The 27,126-nt window shown below is 44.1% G+C and overlaps 1 protein-coding gene across 1 annotated transcript in view; it reads right to left on the reverse strand.

The window, feature by feature from the left end:
* The window catches only part of LOC138276821 (ethanolaminephosphotransferase 1-like), a 355,017-nt gene that overhangs the window by 201,446 nt on the left and 126,445 nt on the right, over positions 1-27,126 (reverse strand). The window contains exon 6 of the mRNA XM_069219207.1: positions 11,477-11,585. Coding sequence (XP_069075308.1) covers positions 11,477-11,585 — 109 coding nt within the window. The remainder of the gene's footprint in view (positions 1-11,476; positions 11,586-27,126) is intronic.

The following is a 27,126-nucleotide window of genomic DNA, read 5'->3' on the forward strand; positions in this document are numbered from 1 at the left end:
GGACATCCCTGATGCCATGGCCACTGTTGTCTGAAATGACCCACTTGCTAGGAAATGGAGCACTGATAGCACCTGCACTTGAGGGGGGATTCCTGTGGGATGGCGGATTGCTGACATCAGGTCAGGCTCCAACTGGGCACACAGTTCCTGGATTGTCGCACGGTCAAACCTGTAGGTGATGATTAAATGTTGCTCCTCCATTGTCAACAGGTCCACCAGCGGTCGGTACACCGGAGGATTCCGCCATCTCCTCACATGTCCCAGCTGACGGTGCCTAGGAAGGACAACAGCGACCACAGAGTCAAGCAATTCAGAGGAATGTACCCACATCTACACAGAACACGAAACAAACTCCAAAAAGTTGTCTGTATGTGTGTTGAGTCCAGGCCTAGGTATGTGTGACTCGGTTGAAAATGAAGCCATGTGGGCCCCTGAAATGGCGGCTGCCTGACCTCTAAAGTGGGACAATCGGATGTGAGGTAACTGCGCTGGCGTTGTACACTGTCGCAGTAGGCGGTCGTAGACCGCGGTGCAATGCTGCATTGGTTAACATTGGACCCTATGGGTCCCAGGAGCCAATGACGCAGTGCACCAGCGACGATGATACGCACCGCCGCGGACATCACCGCCGCGGACGTGACCGCCATTTTCTATCTGTTCAATCACTCGATACCCGATCTTCGACAGGAGAGGACCTACACTGCAAGTGCTGCTGTGACCTCGGTCTGGAAGAGACAATGGCTCGTGCGTCTGGGGAAAGGGCCCCTGCCTTCACTGCACAGGAGTTGGAGAAGCTCGTGGACGGGGTCCTCCCCCAGTACACGCTACTCTGCGGTCCTCCAGACCAACAGGTGAGTACATAGGGTGCAAGTTGTATGGGCTATGCCTGTGTGGAGAGGGCTGGATGTAAGAAGGAAGGGGGCTGAGTTCTGCGAGCATGAAGGAGTGTGAATGCATGTGCCACATGGCAAGGGCAGGGATGTGGGCCACTCACTTCAACGGTGCAGTTGTTAATGACTTCTCTTCTTCCCCTGTACATGTCATGTAGGTCAGCGCCAACCAGAAGAAGGATATTTGGCATGCCATCGCCAAGGACGTCCGGACCCTGGGGGTCCACCAGAGACGAGCACCCACTGCTGTAAAAGATGGGAGGACATTCGCCGCTGGAGCAAGAAGACGGCGGAGGCTCAGCTGGGGATGGCCTCCCAACGTGGGAGGGGTGCCCGTCGCACCATGACCCCCCTGATGTTCCGGATCCTGGCGGTGGCCTACCCTGAGTTGGATGGGCGCATGAGGGCATCACAGCAGCCACAAGGGGGCGAGTAGACTGTCATTCTGCTGACTTTGCGCGCAGTGGAGGGGTCTGGGTGGGGGAGGAGGGCTGTGGGTTTCCCTAGGCCAGGGCGAGTTCCGTAGGCTAGGCCCCTCCGTAATGCAGGCCATGTGGCACTCCACCCCACCTCTGTAGAGTGCCAAGTACAGGTATACATGCCCCTGTGTCATCTATGTGTGCAGATGTCCACCATAGCCATGTAGACCATATCCCAGGAACTGCATCTGTAGAGCCCAAGAGCGCGGCGTAGTGCAGGGGGCTGCTGTGTCTGTATTGTCCGCCAACGGTAGCGGTAAGCAATGCACTCAACCTGTCTTTCTTCTGTTTCCCAACCCCTTTTTGTGCTCTCCCCGTTCTTTTTTGCATCAGCATCATCAGGCGGAGGTACAGTGGCACCGGAGCACGAGGGGGCTGCATCCCACATGGCCATGGAGGGCCACACCATGGACTCCGAATACACCAGTGGGACGGAGGGCGAGGGGAGCTTCACGGCGGTCACCGGATCAGCAACCAGCGACATGGACTTGTCCTCCGATGGGAGCTCCCTTGTGGTGGCGGCACCATCTGTGCCCCCCACTTCTACAGGTACAGCCGCCACCCCCCCTACCAGCACCGCCCTCCCAGCAGCCCCTCAGCCTTCGCCCCGTGCCCGCTCACCCAGGAGGGTGGGCATCACCTTCGCCCCAGGCACCTCAGCCCCTGCCCCTGTCACCCCTGCTGCCCTCAGTGAGGAGGCCATTGACCTCCTCAGGTCACTCACTGTTGGGCAGTCTACCATTGTGAATGCCATCCAGGGTGTAGAAAGGGAGTTGCAACACACTAATGCATTCCTGGAGGGCATTCATTCTGGTCAGGCTGCCCATCATCGAACCCTGCAATCTCTGGCCTCAGCACTGATGGCAGCCATTGTCCCTGTGTCTAGCCCCCCCCCTCCAACTTCCTCCACCCAGACCCAATCCCCTCTACCTCAGCCTATCCCAAGCACACCTACAGACCAGCCTGCACACACCTCAACACACAAGGGCAGCTTAGGCAAACATAGGCACCACACATCCCACAGGCACTCACACAAGCATCACCCACGTACAGACACAGCAACATCCACTGCCTCCACTGTGTCCCCCTCCTCGTCGTCTCCCTCCTCCCTCCCAGTGTCGTCTACACTCTCACCTGCATGCACTACCACTACAGCCACTAGGACTCGCACCAGAACACCCAGCACCACACCCCGCTCACCTGCACTCACCACCCCCACTACCATTTACACGTCCTCTGTGTCCTCTCCCAGTGTGTCTGTGACGCCCCCTCCCAAAGTACACATATGCGGGCACACACACACCCAAAATCCATCCACCTCACGACAGCCTCCAGAACATGCACCTGCACCCAAATCATCAAAAGTTACACCTCCTACAACCACCTCCTCTTCCTCCACTCCCAGACCCCCTCCAGCTACCCGTCCCAGTGTTCGTCAGAAACTTTTCCTGAGCGATGTTTACCTCTTTCCCACCACCCCCCCCTCCAATTCATAGGTCCCGTAGTAGCACCTCAGCCAAAAAATGTCCGGTACCAGTGGTGCCTGTTAGAGGTATGTGGAGTGCACCGGGCACCAGGGCAGCCAGTGTGACACGGAGCCAAAGCACAGCCAGTCCCCCCCCTGTGAAGCACCAGAAGTTGGACAGTGCCCGACGGGAGAGGGGAAGGCCTCCTGCAGGCAAAGCCGCTCACAAGGGTCCCGGGGGAGTGTCGAGTCAGCTGTGACTCCTCCCAAGGTGGGGAAGGGGCAGAAGAAAGCGCCAAAGTATGGGAAGAGCAGCACGGCGGAGAAGGCCGCAATCATCCCCGCTGCCCAGGATGCCACCGCCAGCCCCATCGTCACTGGTCAGGAGACCACCGCCAGAGTCAGTGCCCAGGAGGGCAGCACAATCGTCACTGGTCAGGAGACCACCGCCAGAGTCGGGAGACCACCGCCAGAGTCAGTGCCCAGGAGGGCAGCACAATTGTCACTGGTCAGGAGACCACTGCCAGAGTCAGTGCCCAGGAGGGCCCCGGCAGCCACAGCCCCACTGGGCAATGAGGGACCGCCATGGCACACACCGCTGCACAGGTCAGAGACAGCAAAGTCAAACACCGCTGAACAGAGCAAAGACCGCCATGGCAAGCACCGCTGAACAGGGCAAGCACCGCCAACACAAGCATCGCTAGCCCATGTGCGGCAGGGGCAGTGACGGAACTGGGACCGTCACGGGGAGAGTGATGCACTCTGGGCACCAGTCCCCCTCCAGAACCAGTGGATACCTGGATCCACTACCTGAGTCCTGCACAGGATGAAGCACTCTGGGCACCAGTCCCCCTCCAGAACCAGTGGAGACCTGCATCCACTCTGTCTGTCCTGCACAGGATGAAGCACTCTGGGCACCAGTCCCCCTCCAGAACCTGTGGAGACCTGCATCCAGTCCGTCTGTCCTGCACAGGATGAAGCACTCTGGGCACCAGTCCCCCTCCAGAACCAGTGGAGACCTGCATCCACTACCTGAGTCCTGCACAGGATGAAGCACTCTGGGCACCAGTCCCCCTCCAGAACCAGTGGAGACCTGCATCCACTCTGTCTGTCCTGCACAGGATGAAGCACTCTGGGCACCAGTCCCCCTCCAGAACCAGTGGAGACCTGCATCCACTCCGTCTGTCCTGCACAGGATGAAGCACTCAGGGCACCAGTCCCCCTCCAGAACCAGTGGAGACCTGCATCCACTCCGTCTGTCCTGCACAGGATGAAGCACTCTGGGCACCAGTCCCCCTCCAGAACCAGTGGAGACTGTCATCCACTACCTCTGTCCTTAGCAGGATGAAGCACTCTGGGCACCAGTCCCCCTCCAGAACCAGTGGAGACTGTTATCCACTTGAGAGACTGTGGCTTTGCACTCCCCAGGATGGTACAGTGGGCAACCCACCCACTGTAGAGACTTGAGAGACTGTGGCTTTGCACTCCCCAGGATGGTACAGTGGGTAAACCACCCACTGTAGAGACTTGAGAGACTGTGGCTTTGCACTCCCCAGGATGGTACAGTGGGCAAACCACCCACTGTAGAGACTTGTGAGACTGTGGCTTTGCACTCCCCAGGATGGTACAGTGGGCAAACCACCCACTGTAGAGACTTGAGAGACTGTGGCTTTGCACTCCCCAGGATGGTACAGTGGGCAAACCACCCACTGTAGAGACTTGCGAGACTGTGGCTTTGCACTCCCCAGGATGGTACAGTGGGCAAACCACCCACTGTAGAGACTTGAGAGACTGTGGCTTTGCACTCCCCAGGATACATCAATGGGCATGGAGCCCCGTCGTGGATCTGGCGTGGTGCTGTCATCCGGCTGAGGTGCCCCTCCTTCCCTTCCCCCTGAGGTGCCTGTTGTATTTCTATCTGATGCCCCTGCAGTGTTCTCTCCGTTTCTGGACAGGTATCTTGTGTGGGCCTCGCCCGTGCATTTGGGCCCAGTGGTCCACGGACATTGAATGGTGCATACCTGCACTACTAATCTTGATGTATATTTTTGGAATGTGTATATATTTCTGTATATATTAGCTTACTGTATTTTGATACATCACAATGGTTGCACTCATTTCCTTTTGTCTTTGCATTCTTCTGGGGGGGTTGGGGGTTGTTACTGTGATGTTTGGACATGCATTGGTGTGTGTGTTGTAGTGTGCGAGGGTCGGGGTGGGGGTGTTGCATGTGTGTGTCCCTGACTTTTGCCTCCCCCCTCCCCTTTGTCGTAGGTGCAGTACTCACCGTTGTCTTCGGCGCCGGCGTTGCTGATGTTCGTAGAGGAGCAGGAACACTATCGCAGGGAGTGTTTGGAGTTCCGGCTCCATGGTGCCCTCCTTCCTCGTGGAGTGTGTTAAGGTGAGCGTTTTCCCATTGAAATGGCTGTTTCCGCCGTGTTTTTATCCACGGTGAATCCGCCCCGGAAAAGGTGGCGGATTGGCCTGTTGTAATACTGTGGGCGGTACTTTGTCTTCCTCCTGTCTGTTGGCGGTGACCGCCGCGCTGCTTGTCTGTACCGCTGTGGCGGTCGGAGTGTTAAAGTGGCTGTCTATGTTGGCGGTTTCCGCCACGGTCATAATTCCCTTTTTTTCCCGCCGGCCTGTTTGCGGTATTACCGCCACTTTAACACCGTCCGCCAGGGTTGTAATGACCCCCGAAATGTTTATGAATCAGTGTGTGATGATGCCGCATAGAAACTATAATAATAGTAATTTTGCTTAGACGAGCGTTTGAATAGAGACCACGATGAGTGGCCACCAATGTATACATAGACTAATAATAATTACCAAAGTGTTTATATTATGTTTAAATACGTTTATGCTAACATTTGCGTAATTAAATCTGTATTGAAATCCTCATAGGCCTTAAGTTAGCATGAGCCGAAGCTTAGCTGCCCTGGCTCTCATATTAAATGCATTTTTCTATTTTCCAGTGTGCTGACTCACAAGGGGCCATGACCCTGTTTATTCCTTTTCTTCAACTTGGAAGATGAATGTAACCATGTTAGATCCGTTTCCCACTGCTTCTTCTTGTTTGCAAAATAAATGTTGAAAGTGAATTGAAACAATGTAGATTAATGTAATGTACAAGGTCATTCAAACCGGTGAAGACAATGGAACTGCTGACCAAAAGATGTGCAAAGAATTACAGAAGGATGAAATCATACCGGACGTACCACCTCTGAAGACGTCAATTACGAAGACCAATAAAAACTTGTAAAATAATATGGGGTGAAGAGTTAGATTACCTAATGTGTTTTATGATAGGTTAAAGATAGTGGGGTATAGCAAACGTCCAATAGAATTTTGGGGGAATGTACAACGAAAAAGGGATAAAAACCCATGTCACGGGGAGTCATTGAAAATTAGGTAGGGAATGCTATTGATTTTATCCAGAAACTCTGTCACTCTGTTTGGTGACTTATTGCTTTACTTAGACCATCCTTGCCCTTAGATTGTCCATTTTTCACTTTACCTCCTTATGTGGAAAGTGCCCTTTTGCCCCGGAGCTGAGTTCTGACTGATGGCGATTTGACTGAAGTCCTGAGGACGAAGACTGAACCTGTGCGCTGACCTAAACTTTGGAGGGTAATTATGACAATGCGATTGTGATTTGTCTGTTTGCTTTTCCTTTCTAGGTACCAACTGCTTGCTTTTGACAGAGACCTTAGCTAGATGTTTTCCAAATTGGTGTTCTAAATTGTTTTGCATGAAGCCCAACATGCGAATGCTAATCAGTGGTTAGGACAGGTGTTCACCAAACTGACGCAAATAGACAAACGACCAAGATTATGCTTTGTTGAACTGACGCGTTATTGACACTCTGCTAAATTGATCTATGTTCAAGCCGTGTAATGTTCTGATGTTTGTGATTCTCACTTTAATGAAAGCTTACCAAAGTTGCCATATCGTGACTATGCTATTATGTTTCTTGGTGTTGAGATTAACGCATTTGCTATTAGACTATAATTAATAGGGAATAAAACTCATAAAATTCTACTAAACAAGGTGTGATTATTCATGGCTGAAAGGTCATGGTAGCGTCTTTGAATTGATTAATGACTTTGACTAAAGTGAAATGCATTGTTGTGATAAATATTGATTATATTATTGATGTATTGATTGATATATTGATTAGCTATCTCGTCCTAAGGTGTCTCTCAACTGGGTCAAAAGATTCATTGGCCTAAAACGAGTCCTGATGTGTGATAAATTATCATAAAGGGACGGGTTATCAGTTCCAATGCAGACTTCTTTGAGTGAATTGAGAGATTTGCTGGATGATGGCCCAGAAAATGAGAAAAGAAAATGGAAGGGACTAGACTACCATTTTTATTCAGGATTTGTATGTAAATGCAGAATATAAATATGTGCTTCCTGATTCGATGCTACATCCTATGTGTAAGTATTTACATGAACAGACACATGCAGGTATAAATAGTCTAGTCATGATTTTCAAAACGTATTGGGTAAATATGGGATTTTGAAATGTTGCTGATGATGTTTGGAGTCGATGTTTGGTATGTCATTTAAATAATGAAGGCAAAAGAACAGTTACTGTTATGAACATATTGGCAAATCTGAAGGCCCTATTACATACTCCATGTAGATTTTATGGAGATGCCAAACTGTAATGGTTTGAAATATATCTTGGCAATTATCTGATTATTTTCTAAGTGAGTGGAAGCATTTCCCACAATGAGAGCAAATAGCCTTAAAGTAGTCAAATTGTTGCTGATCTGACGATTTAGCCTTTCAACTTATCTTCAGTTTTGCAAATAATCTGTACAGCATTTAATGCCAATCAGAGAGTTCATGTTAGTTATCAGCCACAATCTTCTGGTGCTGTAGTGAGGGCAAATGGCACTCTTAAGAACAAATTGGTAAAGGTTTGTGCTTTGATTGGTTTTATGTAGCGTGGTGCCCTTTCTATTGTTTTGATCAGCCTGGGAAGTGCTCCTGACACAAAGGCTGGTTTATCACCCCATAGAATTATTGTGGGTCGAGCAATGAGGCTTGCATCTGTATCTTCAGCTGCACTCGTTTCGATAACTGATGACATTGTGCTAGATTATTGCAAGGGTCTAGCAGATATGGTGAAATCTGTCTCTCATCAGGTGAGTGTGACAATAGAAGAATGCAAGGATATTCTGTGTCATGTATTAAACCCTTGGCACTGGACTGTAATTCGAAAACATATCTGAAAGGGGTGTTTGGATGAACAGTGGAAGGGACCATATTAGGTGATCCTGACGATGAATACTGGAGTGAAGTTTGCAAATGTGCCACAATGGATCCATGCTGCTCACACACAGAGAGTGACAGTAGATGAAGCAGTGGCTGAGTTGAGCTATCTAGAAAAGAGCACAGAGACTGAAGTGCAATTTCAAACTAAGAGCCAGGCTCAGGTTTGCTTCATGAATCGAAGGGGGTTGAAGATTTTGATTTTGAAACTGCTGAAGGCAAAGACCAAAACCAAACTGCAAGGGCAAGTTTTAGGTTAGTGAAAGCTTTGATGAAGAACCTCAAATTCCTGAAGTCCAGTTTCAAACCAAAGGTCAGAATGAAGAGCTGTTAGAGTGCAAAATGCAAAACCATGAGTGGAAGCAAGAAGAAGTAGTCACTGATCCAAGCAGTGAAAAGTTGTAGTTGAAGATTAAAGTTGCAGAGACCCTCAAGAAGACATTCATGGCCATATTTATACTTTTTTAGCCCCGCATTTGTGTCGTTTTGTGACGCAAAAGTAGCACAAACTAACAAAATACAATTGTATTTTGTAAGTTTGTGCCGATTTTGCCTAAAAAAACTACACAAATGCGGCGGTAAAAAAGTATAAATATGGGCCTCACTTTGAGCAAAGCAAACAGAGACAAAGTTGATCAATGTTCATGTTCAAGTTTGAGTCTGAGCTTAAATCAAGTTCATCAAAGAGTAAAGAGACAAAAACTGTTGCTGAGAGAGAAAGAGTCGAGGAGGAGATTCCAAGAAAGAGAACTTGTTATGCTATGTTGATTTGTACAGCGCACTAATCACCCAAGAGGGTATCCATGTGTTTGCCAAAAAAGTATTGTGAGAGACAAATAGATTCTGAAACTAGTGGAAGTGAATCACCAATTGTGAAGTGTTCAACGAGAAAGAGAATTCCAAATCAAAAATACACCTCACCTGAATGGGTATATTTAGTGACAGTTTCTGAAGAAGAAGAAGATGAAACTGTGTTGGATGACTACTTATTGAGTACAACTTTCAAAGTGAATCAGATATTGAGTTTAAGACTTTCAAATAAAATGTTTGAGATTTGATGATGACTGACTGAGAACTGAAAAAATAAACTTGAAAGAAAACCAAGAAGCTTATTTTGATTTTTTGTTTTGATTGTTGTTTTAATAAAATAAGAAGAAAAGAAGCAAATTATTGTTAAAAAGAAATGTTTTGTTGATTTTTAAATTTTCGTCTCCCACACAGGTTTGCTACAAGTCCAATCAGGAGTACTTTCTGTAGCATTGAGCAAAGATTCCTATGCTAGATAAAATGAGAACAACTTATTTTTGTGACCACTCCTTTAAGTGTTCCAACCTTTGATTGGCTTGCATTAAACTAGTAATACCAGTATGTTACGCATGGTAAGTGTTTGCCAATTGTTGCACAGATCTATAAAATTGTGCCAATGTTATTAGCAAAACAATGAGTTTTTGAACCCCACACATTTCACTTTTCCACTTCTTGTCAGATCTGCATGAAACCTGAGATCCCTGCACTGGGGTTAACATGCTAAGAGCCTGCCTTATGCCATGTAGGTTGATTATAGATCACCAAAAATATTAGTATATGAAATCATAATTCCCCCCCCTTTCAACTTTGCCCCCTGATGGATCTGCCCAAAACTTGAAATATATATCTTTGGCGTCTGTGTACTCAAGTTGGTCTTTTATGGTTAAGTCCCCTTTGTGTTACTTGCGTGCTTATGGGGTGCCACCCTCTGACCCAGAGTACAAAATACTGAATGCTGAATATCCAGCACCCCTATCTGGTGCCAAGTACAACCTCCCTCCTTTTAAATCACTAGGGCCTCATTTACAAGCCCTGGACTCCCTAACGATGCCATGGTGTGCGCCATGGAGCGCTGTATCATAAATACACTTCTCCATGGCGCATATTTCCACACATGCGATTGAAATTCTGACGCATCTGTGGCGCTAAACTGATGCCTTGCTGGACTAGCGTCAAAACAATTATGCTACTCCAGCAGTGCGAGGGGGTCCAATGTTAAAAAGCCCAGCATCACTTTGAAGCCTGCTCTAAGCAGGCATTAAAAAAATTGACACGGTGAAGGTGTCAAATGACGCAGTTCTGCATGGCTTTTAATGCAGGAACGCCTACCTTGCATACATTATACCTGGCACAGGTATAATGTGGCACAAGGCTTTACAAACTGACGCAATGGTCCCATTGCTGCAAGTTTGTGAATGTGGCGCACTGTAGGGGACTGCTTTGCACCACCACAGCATTAAAAATAAGCCCCTTAGTTTTGAATCCATTGAAATGATATCTAATGACACTGAAGAGTACTCATCCTTCTACAATTGTATTGATTGTGATCGTGTTTTATTTCATTCTGTGACGCAATTTATATTCTTCAAATCAGCATATACAGCCATGCCCAATAGCCCCAACGTATTTCGGACCCTAATTTGTCTTTCATCTGGGGGGATCCAATATAAATTTGCTGAAATACGTATCATCTCCCTTAAAACATTTAGGGGTCTATTTAAGAGCCCCTTGCGCCATTTGATCGTCACACTAGTGTCATTTTTTGACGCTATTGTAGGGTTAGAAGGCCAAAACTGCTGCGCCATATTCACAAAGTGGTGCCATGCATGTATTGAGCCACTTTGTAACCCTTTGCGCCACATTATGCCTGTGCCAGGCCTAATGCATGCAAAGGGGGCGTTTCCCCGTTAGGGGGGCCAAAAACATGGTGCAAGGAAATCTTTTACCATTTTTGACATTTTTACTGCACTTTTAAAGCCTGCTCACAGCAGGTGTTAAAAGGAGGCTTGCATTGGTTACAATGCATCTCTGGGTGCTATGCAGGATTAGCGTTAGACTTTGTTACGCTAATCCTGCAAAGCACCAGACTAGCACAAAATATTTTGATGCTAATCCCCTAACTACCGCCGTGGTGTGCCATATTTTAAATACGGCACACGCATGGTTGCGTTAGGGGGTGCTAATGGTTGCAAGAAAAGTGGCGTGCAGTGTCACTTTTCTTAAATATGCCCATTGGAGTATCAAATACGATAACCTCTGCTTGATGTGAACAACCTATTGAACGTCCTGATTCAGCTTGCAAAGTACTGGATCCGCTGTTCCACCTACAATCTGGGTCCCGCCGTTTGCCTACAATCGGGGTCTGGTACAAGCCAATACGCAAATGCTTCAGAGATGGCTCAGATGAAAACCTGCTTAAGTCTACTTCATCAATCTAGATATCTTCTACACAATCAACTCAAAAGTTGAGACAAACTAGAACAATTTAAATGTGAGAGACAGCGTAAATGAGGTGATGAAGAGTTAATTCCATGTGTTCGGACACTTACCTAAAAGCATGACTGTTAGCAGGTCTGAGAGGTAATAGCCAAAGATGAAAGGCCTGTGCCAAGCGTTCACCCCAAAAGCTGCAGTCAACAGGTACACTACTGTTATTGTCTGTGGAGAAAATCAACAAAACACAGGTTGTTTTCCAGATGATGTGTTTGCAGTCTGTCCGTGCCCTGTGCCTTAGTGGTTTTATGTTGTGCAGTTAGGGATATTTCATCAATCTGCTCTTCACAATACAAGCGTATCAGTAATGCTCCTTGTGCAGCACAGCGGCACAAGTGAAAAAAACTTTAAAGATACTAATCACATTTGTTAAATATGTTAGGAACATTTTTAAAGATTTGTTTAGTAAAGTCGCTTAAGTGCCCCTGGCTGTGAGGTCCACCTTTTTCTGATTTTCAACTGTCTCTGCATTATTTTAGTGCAGCATTACATTCTAGAAGTTGAATAAACGTTACGTATTAAAGCACTGCCCATGAACAGTACCAACAAAACAAGAACTCCCCGTCTGTCTTCAATTTCATTGATGAATAATGCCTGCTTATTGTACTAAATAATAGTACATCTCTTCAGTTAATATATTTTGCTACAGTCAATCCTGCTTCTGAAATGTTATGTAGTTCATTATCAAAATATTCCCAAATATTAAACGGGAAAGGTAACAGTACATAATTGTGCATAATCCTTAATGAACTTTTCCAATAACAGCTACAGTAGCTCCACTTCCAAGGTCACACCTCAGCACATTGGCATACTCTACACAACTTGTACTTCAAATGCAATATGGCACTGACAGTTACCACTCTTCTCTACTATTGTTTTCTGTAAGACAGTTTGACTTACTGAGGTCTGAGAGTTAACCAGAAAGTATATACACAGATTTGGAACTAACACATATTGATCATGATTCAGGTCATAAAAGGGCTTTGTTGTCATAATTGTGATACTCAAAATGTCGACCTGCACAAAACGTATCACCACAATTTCAATAAGTGCTAATCTCAACATCACTTTGGGCCTGATTACGAAGTTGGCGGGGAGAATTACTGCGTCACAAACGTGACGGAAATCCCACCCACCATGTTACAAGTTCCCTTATATCCTATGGAACTTGTAATACGGCAGACGGGTTATCCATTACGTTTGTAACAGAGTAATCCCCTCCACCAAGGTCGTGATCAGACTCTTAATTTCGACATGAACAATTTTGGTAAATTTACTATTCTAAATGCAGCCTGATATTATTGTAATCAATATAAAGCAATTTTCCGTAAATTTAGGTTGAGCTTACAATCTCATCAATGGTGGATATCAATATTTTTACCACTGAGGTTGCGTCAGAGTATTGTTTTTATCCGACACTGCTTTGGTCATACTCTTAAACAGGAGCTTGATCATAGGGAGGGTGTTGGATAAGGTTATAGTTTTGTACTAAAATCACAACTAGCAAATGGTATAAAAACAAGATCATAAAATTATCTGTATAAACATCAGCTGAAGGATGTTCATTTTAAGGTCTCCAACCTATAAAATTCTGAAACTCTAAGTTAAAGTTACTTACACAAACGCAACAGTACCACAGGCCACAATGTCCGGCTCCTTTCCTCACAGGACTCCTTTTTTTTGTCCTTCAGAAACAATTGGTCTCAACCTGAGTGGTGCCCATTGATTATCTGACATAATTACACCCCAGTTGAGGAGTGAAGGGAGACACCATACACCTTCAAATGCCGGAACATTTTGCTTGATGACAGGACAGAAATGAATCAGGTTTGCAATCTCGCCACACAGTGCATTTCGCCTAGAGTCCTTCCACCCTCACACGTCTGTTGCAGTCCATGTCCAATTTGCGTGTCCTATCCACTGCCTTTATCCATTTACTCAGAAGAGGCAGGGTCATCTTCAGCCAGATTACACAAATCTCCCTCCAAGCCAGAAAGATCAAATAAAATAATAATATTTTCTGACTGTAAACTGTGCACAAATCATACAGATCATCAGTTCCCAACAGTCAGGACAGGGCTTACCATCATATAGATGCAGACAATCCCGGAAACCACTCTACTTACTTCATTCCAAAAGCTAAGCAGCACGGGGCAAGAAACAAATGTACATGCCATTGGCCTTTTCCTCTCCATACCTTTGCAGCAAGGGTGTTGTCTTTAGCAAATTTTACCAGCTTCCTTGGAGTCAAGTACATTCTGTGGAGCGTAAAAATGATTTTTTCCTGAGGATAGCCAATTTAACAACAGAATAAAGGAGGCGTAGCAAAGTCTGTCACATGTTCAGTTGTTCCTCTACTGGCAGGTATCCTCCCCGGCAATGGACAGAGATCTTACATTTCTCCTCATCTGCCTTGACTAGTACCAATGCCACATGGATACTTCTTTCTTTAGTGGCTTGGTGTCTTAAAGTATATCCTCGGGGTCCCAACTGGCCCTGCTTTCCCATCTTTGCCGTGACTCCCAGGAAGCCAACTGCCAGTATTTATACCTTTCGTCTTAGTATCTTCCAACTAAACCAAGAACTCTTGGAAGCCCAGATATGTCTCCCTTGTATCCTGGCTAAAAAAGTCCCTGGGGAACAGAAGGTGGACATTACCAAACAGGTAGGTTAGCTTAGAGAGTATTGTCTGCTTGACTAAATTTGCCCTACCATAGAATGGTAATGGAAGATGCTCCTACCTTACTAATAGTGCCCCAGTCTCCTTTCTCACCATTCTAAAGTTATATTTCAGCACATCTTCTAACTTATGTATGACTGTAATTCCCAAGTATTTTATCTTTGCCTTTCTATGCTGTCTAAATTCCATGCTATTACCTTTGTCTTCTCCTTATTTATGGCACAATCAGAGAAGGCCCCAAATCAGTAATATCCCTTGATATGCCCCCATCGTTTTCTGAGGGTCTCTTGTGTACAGGACAATATCATCAGCATAGTGACCAACCTTAATTGTGTGGTACCAAGACTAAAATAATGCGCCATCTCAACATCTACCCAGATTGCCTGTGCTAATGGCTTTAAATACAGCTTGAAAAGCAATGGGGAAAGTGGACAGCCCTGTCGGGTCCCCCTCTGCATATAGAGTTGTAATTAAAGCAGTAAGTCCAGAGGGAAGACAAAGATTTCTAAGCGCTCCAATAGGTACGCCCAGTTCACCCTGTCAAAGGCCATAGATGCATCAATAGTAACAATAGCCTTAGAATCAGAATTTGCAATGGCCATGTCGATTGACAATATCCATAGATGGAAAGATCGTGCAGCTGTTTCCCAGGGACAAATCCCTTCTGATCTGGATGTACTATACTAATTACTAACGAAGAGAGTCTCCTGGTTAAAATCGCTGCAAAGACCTAATAATTATAATTTAGTAGGGAGATGAGCCTTTAAGAGTCCACCTTCTTAGGTTTTTATTAGGTTTCAAAAGTAGGATTATTACTGCTTCAGGATGGAGGAACAACAGGGGCTATTATCTTTTTCACAGTCTTATAGAATTCACATGGATGTGTATCCGGGGCTGCTGCCCTCCCACTACGGGTTCTGTTAATTTGTGAGGTAATTTATTCTTCAGTGATTTCCCTTGGGAGTTCTTATTGTTCTACACTGGATAGCCCTGAGAGCAGTATCCTTGCTAACCACTCTCTCACGTCTGATTTCCTGGAGCCTGTCGCTTCTGCATATAGCTTCTCAAACAAGTTGAGGAAACAATCCTGTCCTTATTTTTTTTTCTTTATTGGATTTAATTGGAATAGGTCAAAACAAAAACCTCCTCTGTCTCCATTTACTGGATATACCCCATGCAAGCCTGTTCCCTCCCTCCCTCAGACCACACCACACAAGTAATAACAGCAGACATAAAAAGATAATCTCAAAGAGGTAATAGTCCAGGTCGCAGGCTGCTGTTGAGCCGTCAGTCATTTTGGCTAAGGGTAATTCTGAGTGGGCGGTTTGCTATACAATGCCAGACATCTGCACAATATCTAGTTGATCATTCCGATCAGGATCTGGGGACTGCATCTGAAGATAGGTATGGGAGGGGTGCCAGATTATACCAAATTCTTGATGAGATAGGTAGTAGTTCAGCATACAATGTTGATTGTTCATTACAGTACATGAAATCTATGTTCCAGTTCCTGAACCTAGGTGCCCGACCTCGTCCCTAGCGAGAAGTGACTGGTCTCTTGGCAAGCAGCAGTGCCAATGCCACATACCGCCTAGAGGTGGCAGGCAATTCTTTAACATGGCCTAGGAGAGCCATAAGTGGAGTCAGCAGCACCTCTTCTATTATGATGGAGAGAGCAGCCTGCACCTCAAACCAATAGGAATACACAGGACCATGCCAAGTGTAGAAAATCTGCACCACCCATCCCATATCTGATACATCAATCATCAGTTCTAAGGCCAAACCTGTGCAGCTTGACAGGGGTATACTCTGCCCTCTGAAGTACTTAATAATGGATAATTCTGAGTTGACTACTAGAGGATATCTGGCCTGTCTGTACCCAGCAGTAATGCCATTGTTCATCAGAGAGGGCTATTCCTCTTTTCTGTGCTCACAAGCCTTAGCGAGGGAGCTTGAGAATTCAGCCTGCGCAGAACAATAGATAGAAGAGACTAGGGGCCAAATGTACGTAGCTTTGGGTTTGCGATTTACTAATAGTGGATGTTTGTGATTCGCTATTAGAAAATCACAAGCAGCTATGTACAACAGTGTGTTTTACACTATTTGCGATTTCCAGTGGGTCACAATCGCCCTACCTCATTAATATTCATGAGCTAGGTCGCAATTTGCAACACAGTGGGAATCTCTAAAAACACTGGGATGGTGGACTTCTGGAAACAGCAGAACACCATTTATGTGTTTACTTTTAAATAAAGCAACTTTAAAAAAAAATCCAGTCTGTTTTCCTTGAAGGGAAATAGGATGAGTTTCGAAAACCAAAATTAAAAGTTTTCTTTTCATTTTTTAAGAGCTAGCAGTGGTCCATAGGACCACTGCCTGTACTCAAAAATAGTTTCCACCCACATTCATAAAGGGGAAGGGGTCCCTTGAGGACTCCTTTCCAATTTGCGAATGGGTTACCACCAACTTGAAATTGGTGATAAACTGCGAATGTTCATTTGCAAAATATTTTTACATCCCATTGTGAGTGGCTATTAGGAAGGAGCGCCCTGAACACACCCCTTCCTAATACTGAATCGCAAACCTATTTTGCGATTTGGTAATAGGCTTACATAGTCCTCTAACTAGCCTGTGTTGGTGGATTCAGGCGCTCCCAAAATACGGATATTGTTACGGTGGGAAATCGCCTCTAAATCCTTGTTTTTGCCTGCTATTGTCTTCAGGACTCTTTCCTTGTTGAGGTGTCTCCCCTGGATGGCACGGTGTCTTCCACCTTTCAGACGCGCTGTTCAGCCTCCTGCAATCAGCCATCATTCTTCTCCAGTTTCCACGTTGTAGTGTCCATTATGGTGCCTAAGAAGTCCATCTTGGACTCAATCAAAGATAGGCTCTGCGGCACGCCAGTTCCATCCAGCGCCTATGTCCTAGCAATAGTTTCTCAGGGAGTGGGGGAGGAGATTGTGGGGGGGATGGCGGGGTGATGACAGGAGTCAAACTGGAGCTTCGATATGCAGCCCTCAGATTTGCCCATTGTGCTGTGTTAATTGTCTACTGTAGGATGTCGCCAGCAAAGGTTTCCACGCAGCTTGAGAGGGATAGGTAGAACGTAGATGGCAAAAACATTAGGGGTGGGTGTCCTGACATGCTGAGGTAAGAGGCCACCAATATTTTGAGTGAATGCTCAGGTCCCACTTCACCCCACATTAGTTCTGGCTATAGCGGGGCATGAGCAGACCCACTTCTCCAGGGATGGAACCTCCATCTGCTGGCACAGGAAAGAGCCCCACAGGGGAACAGAGCTGCCACCAAGTCACTAAATGGATAAGGATATGTCAAAGAAGTGGTCACAGTCCCACTTCTATGAGGCTTGTACCTGTGTATTGGATGCAACAGATCCGGGCCCACTATCCTCAAGGAGCACATCACCAGACCGGTCATCATGCTGTCCCGGCCCGTGCGAGAAACACCATCCCCATGCCTCCTCACCTAAGCCCCAAGGCCCCACCAAGCAGGTCTGTGCCAGGTAGGCCCAGTCATGATGCAGCGTCCATTGGACAGGCAGACCAAACTGCTTCCCCCACATTTGCAGCACCCCTCAGATCTCAAGGGGTGCGGGCAGGGGCGTACTCATCAATCCTTCAGCCTCAGAGATCCAGGCCGCAGCCATTATGTTCCAGCTGGCTCCAGGGCTGTCAGGCTGCGGTCTTCCCCAGTCTTATGAAGGCTGATAGTAATGCTGAAACCGCTCTCCAGCCCGCACTAGAATATGTGCAGTGCCAAAAGCACTGCATCCACCACCAATGGGGAAGGATTATCCTGGATTCCTGCCCCTGACTGCAAGAGCCTCCGCGGAGTGCAGCCATCTTGTGCACTGCCTCTCTGGTGCCACACCATTCAATCCTGTCCTCATCCTCTGACTGCTGGCCATCTTCATATACTATCAGACTCTTTATATAACTTTCCGTTTTTACCTTCTAAACTAAAATCTTACCACGTTTCTCCCCATACTCAAAATGGGCAAGCTTACTTTGCCCTAATCCTGCTGGATGAATGCCTAGCACTTCTTGAACAACCACTTCTCAACTACCCCTAACCCTCTCTTCTGAGGCCGATACCTGAGAGCTCTCTTTCTAGCACCCTGATCTCATCTTCAAATCTCCTATCTTCCTAACACAGCTTCCTTTTCTTAATGAACCCCTGTTTGCGTAGAATTCCTCAAGCTACTGCCTCGTGCATGTCTGTATTAGCATCCGAGGTGCCCGCCCTGGGTTGACACTAAAGTAGCATTTACTTTCTAATCATAAAAGTCTGCATTATGTCCATGTCAGACAATAACACCATATTCACTATCCACCTGGGGTTTGTCTGAGCATCAGGTATTCTTTCCCCTAAAAGAATTGCAGCATGATAGGAACAATAAGATGGGATATGCCTAATCTCCTTGATCTCTCTTAACCATGACCTGTCTACTAAAAAGTAATCAATCATGATGTAACTCCGCTATCTACCACTGAAAAATGAATATTCCCTTTTGGCACCTGCTTTTTTTGCACCACACATCGAACAAGTTGAAGTCAAGCATGAGATTCTTAGTGGATAGAATATCCTCCTATCGCAGGGCCAATTCGGGCCCTGTCACAGGAGGATATTTTATCCACTAACAGCTGCAACACCTGACACATGTCTTTACCTACACACCAAGCCCACAAAAGAGGAAGGGAATGGAGAAAAACTAACAGACATAAACATAGACATAGTCAGAATGGGGGCAATGTTTATTCAAACCTGGGACAAGCTGTGTATTTTCTTAATGAGTTCATTATGCTCAAATCGCCTTATGGTGTGCCTCTCGTTAATCCATGTGACTCTGAGCATGGTAGGGAACCTCAGCTGGAGCTTGGCTTCTTGCTTCTGCAACACTCCCACCCTCTGCCCCAGCTCCCACTGGCTCTGTTCCGTAACTCTACATATATCTGAACTGAAGATGTATAAAAAACCATCACCCATCAAGTCTCCTTGTTTCAAGGCCAGGTTCAGGATAAACTCCTTAGTACTATTTGATAAAAAATTCATTAGTATCTTCCTGTGCCTCCACTGCCCCCTAGTCCATCTGAAAGGGTCCAGATGGATTATTTGTGTTTCTTTCTCCAGATCGATTTCTGGCTTACCTTTCAGGACCTCCTCCTTAATAAGTTTCATCACAAAGCCTTTCAAGTTATTTTTCCAAAAGTGATTTTGCAATTTTTCCATCTCATGTTGCAGGGCCTGGTTCTATGATTTAAGAGGCTCTAGCTCAGTTATATTTCTCTTGGCCCATTCTAGCCATGCCTGTCTCTACTACCTTAGTCCTCTCACATTCATCATCTGAGTAAGCCTTTAGGGCATGGCAGACTCCCTGAATTCCCTTCTGATCTAACTTTGAAACTGAGAATCCCCTCTGAATCTCCTGATTAAGGTCCATAAGGATCTGCTCAGCCGTGTTTGAACCCACTAGGTGTCCTGTCGGGGCAGGAGAGATTCTTTCTTCCTGCATCGATGATGCGTCTGCCTGACCTGGAGGTTTTTCTACACTGGGGCCCTGTTCAGCTGGACCATATATTGACTGATATCTGTCCTACACTGGGACTCCAAATGTTGCCACAGGGCCCTGACTCCCTCCACTTGTGGCCAAAGAAGGATCTCCCCCTGGTGCCTTCAAGGCAGCAGAGCAGGATACATTCCTTGCCTCCGCCTTCAGGATCCTCCTGTTCTTTGTTCCTGTTACGAGGTGACACTACCTCACTTTGTCATGACTGTGATGAGGATGAGATGGACTAAGGGTAATGAAGATTACCGGATTGCCATAAGCTGATGCACATAGCTGCCAAGTTTCCTAGGTCCATGGGCTAATAGTTCTGTTTTATGATAGTTTTATAAAGGCTACAAGTCCCAGAATTCAAAGACAAAACCTGGACTGGTGAAGCACATCACTCATGGACCTGACAAACTTGGGAAAGCTGGCGAGTCTGCTTGGCTGCAACTGCAAAAACAAGACCATTTAGAGAAGCTGCTAAATTTCCCAGGTCCATGCGTAACTAGTAAGGTCAGTCCTGGTTACTTCTTCGAAATATGGGACTTGTAGACCTGGTGTTATACTGGAATAAATAAGACTACAAGTCTCAGAATTCTGAGAATAAAGGGGACTGGCCTAACTAGTCATGCATGGACTTGTGAATCTTGGCATCTATGGTTCAGCATAGTAACCCAGTTATACAGTCTAGATTCACTACTCTCCCATACCTACTGTTCAACACCGAGAACAAAATGCCACACCAGTATATCCTTTTCTGGTAACAGTGTGCTCCATAAATGTATATCATTATCAGAAAGTAGAAAGGGGTATTATTTTATAGCTTCATGTGAGGCTCGCTAGAGCCTGAATGCACATGGGCAGCCACCAGAAGGCGAACTGTGTGCAAACTTAAGTGAGGAATGACAATGTACAGGTAAAGGAGACGTAGGTGAATACCACTTTCCCCAGAAATAATGTTTCTGAAAGTCAGAACAGCAAGAAAGTGATCAGTATTTGACTAAAGTTGGAAGTAAAAGAAGTGACAGACTCTCTCAATGAGGGTCACCAAAGAATAATAGCCCCTTGGGGGGAAAATGTCTGATGAATAACTTCAGAATTCATGGTGGTAACCAGAAGAAGGATACCACTGTTAGAGAGCAAACATTAGTAATAAAATTTGAGTAACTAAAATGTAATACATAATGTGTATTAAAAGGCCTAATTTAGGGAAATGTGTGCTAGAGATGTAAAACATGCATGTTTGAAAATCTGGTTGACATGGTGTCCGCCACCTTGAGTTCAATGTGAAATAACAAATAACTGCGAAAATGTATTCTGATGAATCATAACCACATGTACTGACAAAAGATGATTAATATTGATGAGCCTAACTAATTATTTGAAATTATTATTGATTAATTATATAATGTACTAAATATGGTTTGCATGCTAGAATTGGTCTATTCTTCATTTGTTAGCATTAGTCAAAAGGCCTAGGTTTTAGTATTTTTCCACAAGTACAGTGTTGAGATGTTATGCTGACTTTAGTGAAATTCTTTTGCAAACATTGTTTATTAGACATCCCATTTGAAAGCTCACAGTGGAAATCTACTGCTTTCCCACTCCGCTCATTCTGTACTTCCTTGGGATAATTATTGAAAATTTTAACAATGGGCCTTAGTTTTTTTGTAGCAAGCAATGTTAGCTAAATGTCATGTTCTGTGCTGTTTTCTACAATGTTAATACCTTGTGGAAACTGCTGACCGTAGAGGAGTGTCAACATGGCCCTATCTTGGAGAAGAATGAAGAAAGATACAAATTGAAGGCGAAATGTAACTAAATTGGTTGCTCACTGTCACATCGCATAGGCTTGTCCAACAGAAGTCTAACTAGTAACTCTTGGGACTTTATTTATGCGAAGTTTTAGGTGATGTAAGTTCAATTCCATTCAGTTCATTCTAGTTTCAGTTCTGTGCCATTCTTTTCAGTCTAAGTTTGATTCTTCCTAGTTACTTATGATTTAACAGTTCAGATACCTTAGGTCCAACATTACTGAACTGTTCCCCCTTTCCATGTTCCTGATGCCGATCACTGAAGCCATGCTGTTCCTATGCTCTGCAGATGAATACTCTGCTAACTGCTGTTTCAAATAAAAGAGGTATAACCAATGTGCATTTGTTTTTCTTTTGCAGGTTTTTCACTTAGAAATCCAACCCCAATTTTTGTTAGCGTCCTAGTTAGATGATTTCCAAATTACGTTGTTGCCTTATTTTAATCATTGCATGTGACAAAGCCCAGCCCCACACATGCTTTTTGAATTAAAATTTGGTAGTTAGGATATCTGACCCAATAATTGAATTAAATGTTTATTAGTTGATTATGATTGATTCAACTGCACAACTAATGAAATCTGTTGCTATTTCTCAAATAATTCTGTTGTTATTCTGTATAATTGTTTAATGATGATTGCTCTTGTTAGATTGAGATTTTTCAGACAATTTGGACAGCCTGAGTTGTTTTTGTATTGCTATCATTTGGTTTTTCACATCATTTACGTGGCTTTAGTATTGTTAATATAAGGGCAATACATGTTTAAACTTTACTAAATTGGTGTGGTGATTCATGACCACATTGGTCAGGGTGCGTATAAATTACTGACCACTTATGGTATATTGTTGTTGTTTATGGCTATTGATTCTCATTGTTTGATTTGATGATCTTATTACTCCTGTCTGAGTCAAAAGATTTGAGTCGACCTCTGAGGGTAGTAGATGTCACTGTCCTATTACATGTCACCTAAGCCTACTTTAGGTCACACGCCCAAAAAATGTGGCAGCAAAGGATGGTTTTGTCTCAATAGGAGAGGGAGCATCCTGGTTTTGAGAGTTTTGCTAATGCTTGTTTAGATGAGATTGGTACGTTCCCAGAATTGTTTGAGTTTTGAGTAGGATTTGCTTTGGCAAATCGTAGGTGAATTGTGATGTATGAGTGAAGAAGGGAGTTTGCATACTCCAAAGTAGTTGAGTAGTGAATGTGTCACTTTGTGCTCAAAAATTGGCCACGTGGTTATTGTTGTAATGGACCCTGCGAGGTCTAGGACTCCGGAGTATTGTACAAGTGTATGAGACACTTGTTTGTTATTGTTTACTTGTCTGCAGCGTTGGTATAATTGTATTCCTGATGTGCGTGTTAAGTGAGTGCTAGTTTGACAGGTACTAGGTGATTCCTGAGTGCCCAAGGAGGATCTGGTATTGGTCATGAGTGAAATTTGCAGGTCAAATGTTACTTGCACATGAGAGAAAGCTACAGCCGGAAGAGTAGCTGTTTGAGTGAAAGGCTACACTTAAAATTTCCGTATAGCTTCTGAAGTGATTGAGCCCTAAGCAGACAAATTGTATTTTGTTGATTTTATTTTAGTGCTCGCAATATTTTGTAGTAGTTTGTTTTCTGAGGGAATCAAGTTTGAAGGACGAGCCGTGAGGCTTTATCAGGAGCCGTGTGAGCGAGTGTGATGTCACTGGGTCCACACTGGGATTGGTCGCTTGGTGAAAGGAGTCACACACGGATTGGTGGACAACCATGAACAGCTATGGGCTGAGAATAGCAAGAAAAAAGGATTTTGGTAATGAAATACTTTCTGTTTTGAATTTAATTTGTAGTTTAAGCCCTATTAAAGGTAAAAATGAAATGTTTCAAAGCATTAAAAAGTGCAATAAGAGGAGATGCTTCCATTCCAGTTAGAATAGGAGAAATCCCTGCCAGAAGGTACACCTACATACGTAGTAATTGAAGACAAAGGTCTATCAGCATGCATTTGGTTAGAACAGTGGTACAAAATAACAGAGAAGGACAACAAGAGAAATTAAAATTTGAGAGACGAATGCAAAAAGCTGAGAAAACATTGTTAGAAGTCAAATTGGATAATGAGCTGAGGTTTTGGAGAACAGAATCCTTACAAGGTATTTGAATGTGTCCTGCAATTTCACAAGAGAGAGGGGACAGTGTCAGACCAAAGACAAGGAAAAAGAATTCTGAAGTAACTGAGTTAAGGTCAGATGAAGCTAAAAGATCATTGACCTATGATAGTGATTCAGATGATGATGCATCCTCCTCCATATGCAGCAGAAGAGGGAAGTGAGGGTGCTAGTCCAAGTGCACTTCCAGTTGCAGTAACACAGAGTCAAGTTCAGATCGCAACTAATGTTCCTACTATTACAGTAACTCAGACTCCTGTAATTCAAACTGTATCTCAGCCTGTAATATATTCTACAGTTCCTGTTGTTAGTTCTGCACCGAGTATTACAGTTCCAGATGGCACCACAGATTATTCAGAAACCAATGATGGTTCAGGTGGAATCTACACCTGATTTAATAACTCCTGTGCAAGTTGTACATGAAGCTCAGACAATGCCAATATGTACTCCAGTAACAATATCGCAATTGAGCTCCTCAGAATTTACAGGTCAGAATTCTGAAATAATTTACTTGAGTAATCAGAATACTTTGTCAAGTCCAGAAGCATTGACAGTTCCTGTCATAATTGGTCCAGTTGTTCCATTGTTTGCTCAGGGAGATAGTGTGAGCAATATGCAGAATCCTAATTTAGTTATTGCTACGATGTTTTCACCTTTTAACTCAAATGCAGAAATGGAGAAACTAAATTCTACTGCGGGAGCTATAGCTCCAATAAGTCAGACTTTTGACAAAACAGGTCAGCTTATAAGTATAACTTGTCCTGGGATCTCACAAACTTTGGTGTCTCCAAATTCAGTTCTAGTGTCACCTGAGAGAGCGACAGATCTGCCATGTAATACTTCACAATATGTGCCTAGTGCAAAGAATAATGTTTCTTTACAAGACTTGACAATTATACAGAATGGTTAGAAAAAGTAAGTGGAGCATCAGCAATGAAAACAGTTGCTGAATGGGAAAAGACACCGAATCTTGCAAGATTAAAATTAGAATTAAATGAAATGATTGAGGAAACTCTTGAATTAAACAGAATTGACTCAAATAATGACGATGAGTTACGTTTCATGTGTAAAGATGTCACAAACAGAGCATGATTGGCACATCAGAAATTTCTGAAAAATGTGAAGTGGATATTGAGAAATCCAGATTAGAATTCAATTCAAAAGACATTGCAAACATGAGATCACTTGGGATGAAAATTCATATTAGAGAATTAATCCAAAGTATTCAAACATGGGGAGAATTAGATAAATGGGTAGGCATATGGGTAAAGAAAAGAGAGCAGAAGAAACAAGAGTCTGCGACTACGAACTCTACTGACACTCAGAAGACTACAGTCTAGTAAAAATATTACCTATGAGAGAAATTCTTGGAGGGCATTATGTTCACGTCCCTTGGAGCAGAAGTGATATTTTGTCATTCACAAATGATTACCCAAGACTGAGAGAGAAACCAGTGGAATGGTATCAGCAGACAGAAAGGTTTGTGAAACTTGCAAAATGTTTGTGGGAAGATTAAAAAACTCTTTTAGAAATAGTGGTCCCAGCTGATTTATGGATTGAACGTCAAATGAGTGTTGACTGACAGACAAGAGAGCCTCCACAAGATCCAGTTACAGGTGCACCGTCTCCTGAAGTAATGAAAAACTATTACAAAGTGATTGAATTTTTGAAAACAAGAATTTCCCTAAAAGATATTAATTGGCAGAGAATTGATAGGACAGCTCAGGAAGCAAAAGAGTCAATACATGCATATTATGAAAGGTTGTTACAGGCATTCAAGCATTACAATGGTACAGAGACAATTAAACTCAAAGACATGACTCATTTCGTGTTCAGGTTTGTGCAGGGGTTGAGACCTGAAATTGGTAACATGACTAAGAGTTATTTGGTTTGCTGACAAGCAAAGCCGGTTGAAGAAGTATTGTAGTTTTCTAAATATTGCAGTGACAAAATTGACATGATGCAGAAAAGATTGGGAATACAGATTAGAGCAGCACAAATCAGGGATGAGGGAGTACAACAACAACAGGGAAACATGCAGGTGATTCTGGGTCAGGGACAGGCAAGAGGAAGAGGATGTGGTGGTGGTGGAAATAGAAATTGTGTTGACTTGAATACTAATGGTAATTAAGGTGATATGCAGGCAATGAAGAAAATGTTACCTTGTCATGCATGTGGAGGTATTGGACATTGGAAGCGGGAATGTCCTTTAATGGTATAGGAAGGTGTTGTACAGATGAATGAACATAATCTTTTTCCAAATTAGAGAGGACCGAGAAATCGAAATCCTAATGTTAATGTTCAGAATATGAGTAACCAAATGCAGATTCTGCAAATGTAAGTTTCCCAACAGCAAGGGCCAGGTTTTCAGGTACCACAACAGCAAATGCATCAGCAGATGCCAATGATGCCACAGCAACAAATGCAAATACCTCAAGCTCTAATGGCACAGCAGCAAGTAGTAGTTCCTCAGCAGAACATGAACCAAAGTTAAATTCAAAACAGTCAGCAATTGATTACACAATACCCATTATACAGTGAGGATGAATTAAGTGATGGAATTGTGAGTGAGTGAGAGTTCAGATGAAGAAGAATGTGTGCTAGCACCTTCATTAAAGGTGGATCAGAGTGGTCCCTTTGTAAATGGAACAGTTATGGGTCATGAAATGTCATTCTTGGTTGACACAGGAGCTACACATTCTACTGTCAGAACTGCAGAAGTTCCCAATGTGCCACTTTTTGGGAGAAAGGTACAGGTTGTAGGAGTAGTGAATCAATATTTGACAAACCTGATTACTGAACTGATTCCTGTTAAAACTTGTACTTTTGAAGGCATGCATAAACTTGTAGTCTGGGACTCAAGTCCAGTATATTTGCTGGGAAGAGATTTGTTGCACAAATTAAGATGTTTAATTACTTACACAGATGATGGAATTGCCATTCAAACAAATAGTGATGATGAGAAATCATGCATATCAATTGGATGTAATCTAATTAATGAAGAATTCCTATTGATTACTCTTTTTCTTGCATTTACAGTACAGGATCTGCCAAATGACCTACAAGAAACAGTTATTCTAAAGGAGTGGAATCTTTCTGGAAAAGATATTGGTCTAATTAAAGGAGTGGACCCAGTCAATGTCACAGTTTAAGCTAATGCAATTTTTCCGAAAACTCCCCAATATCAATCAATGGCACCAGATGTAATTGAAGGAGCTACTCCTGTAATTGTAGGCTTTGTTGAACAAGGAGTTTTGAAAGAAGTGTTGAGCAGCCCATGTAATTCACCTATTATGGGTTTGCGAAAACCTAGTGGGAAATTTAGCATAGCTCAGGATTTGAGAAAAATGAATGACAACACGCACAACAGCAAGGACCTTTTTGCCATCATCAGAGAACTCACCAAGCCCAAATCCTGCACCATCGATCCTCCACACTCCCAAGACCTCTGCAACTCCCTCTCCAACTACTTCCACTGCAAAATCGCAGACATACACGACA

Source organism: Pleurodeles waltl, chromosome 2_2 (genome assembly GCF_031143425.1).
Source record: "Pleurodeles waltl isolate 20211129_DDA chromosome 2_2, aPleWal1.hap1.20221129, whole genome shotgun sequence".
Taxonomy (NCBI): domain Eukaryota; kingdom Metazoa; phylum Chordata; class Amphibia; order Caudata; family Salamandridae; genus Pleurodeles; species Pleurodeles waltl.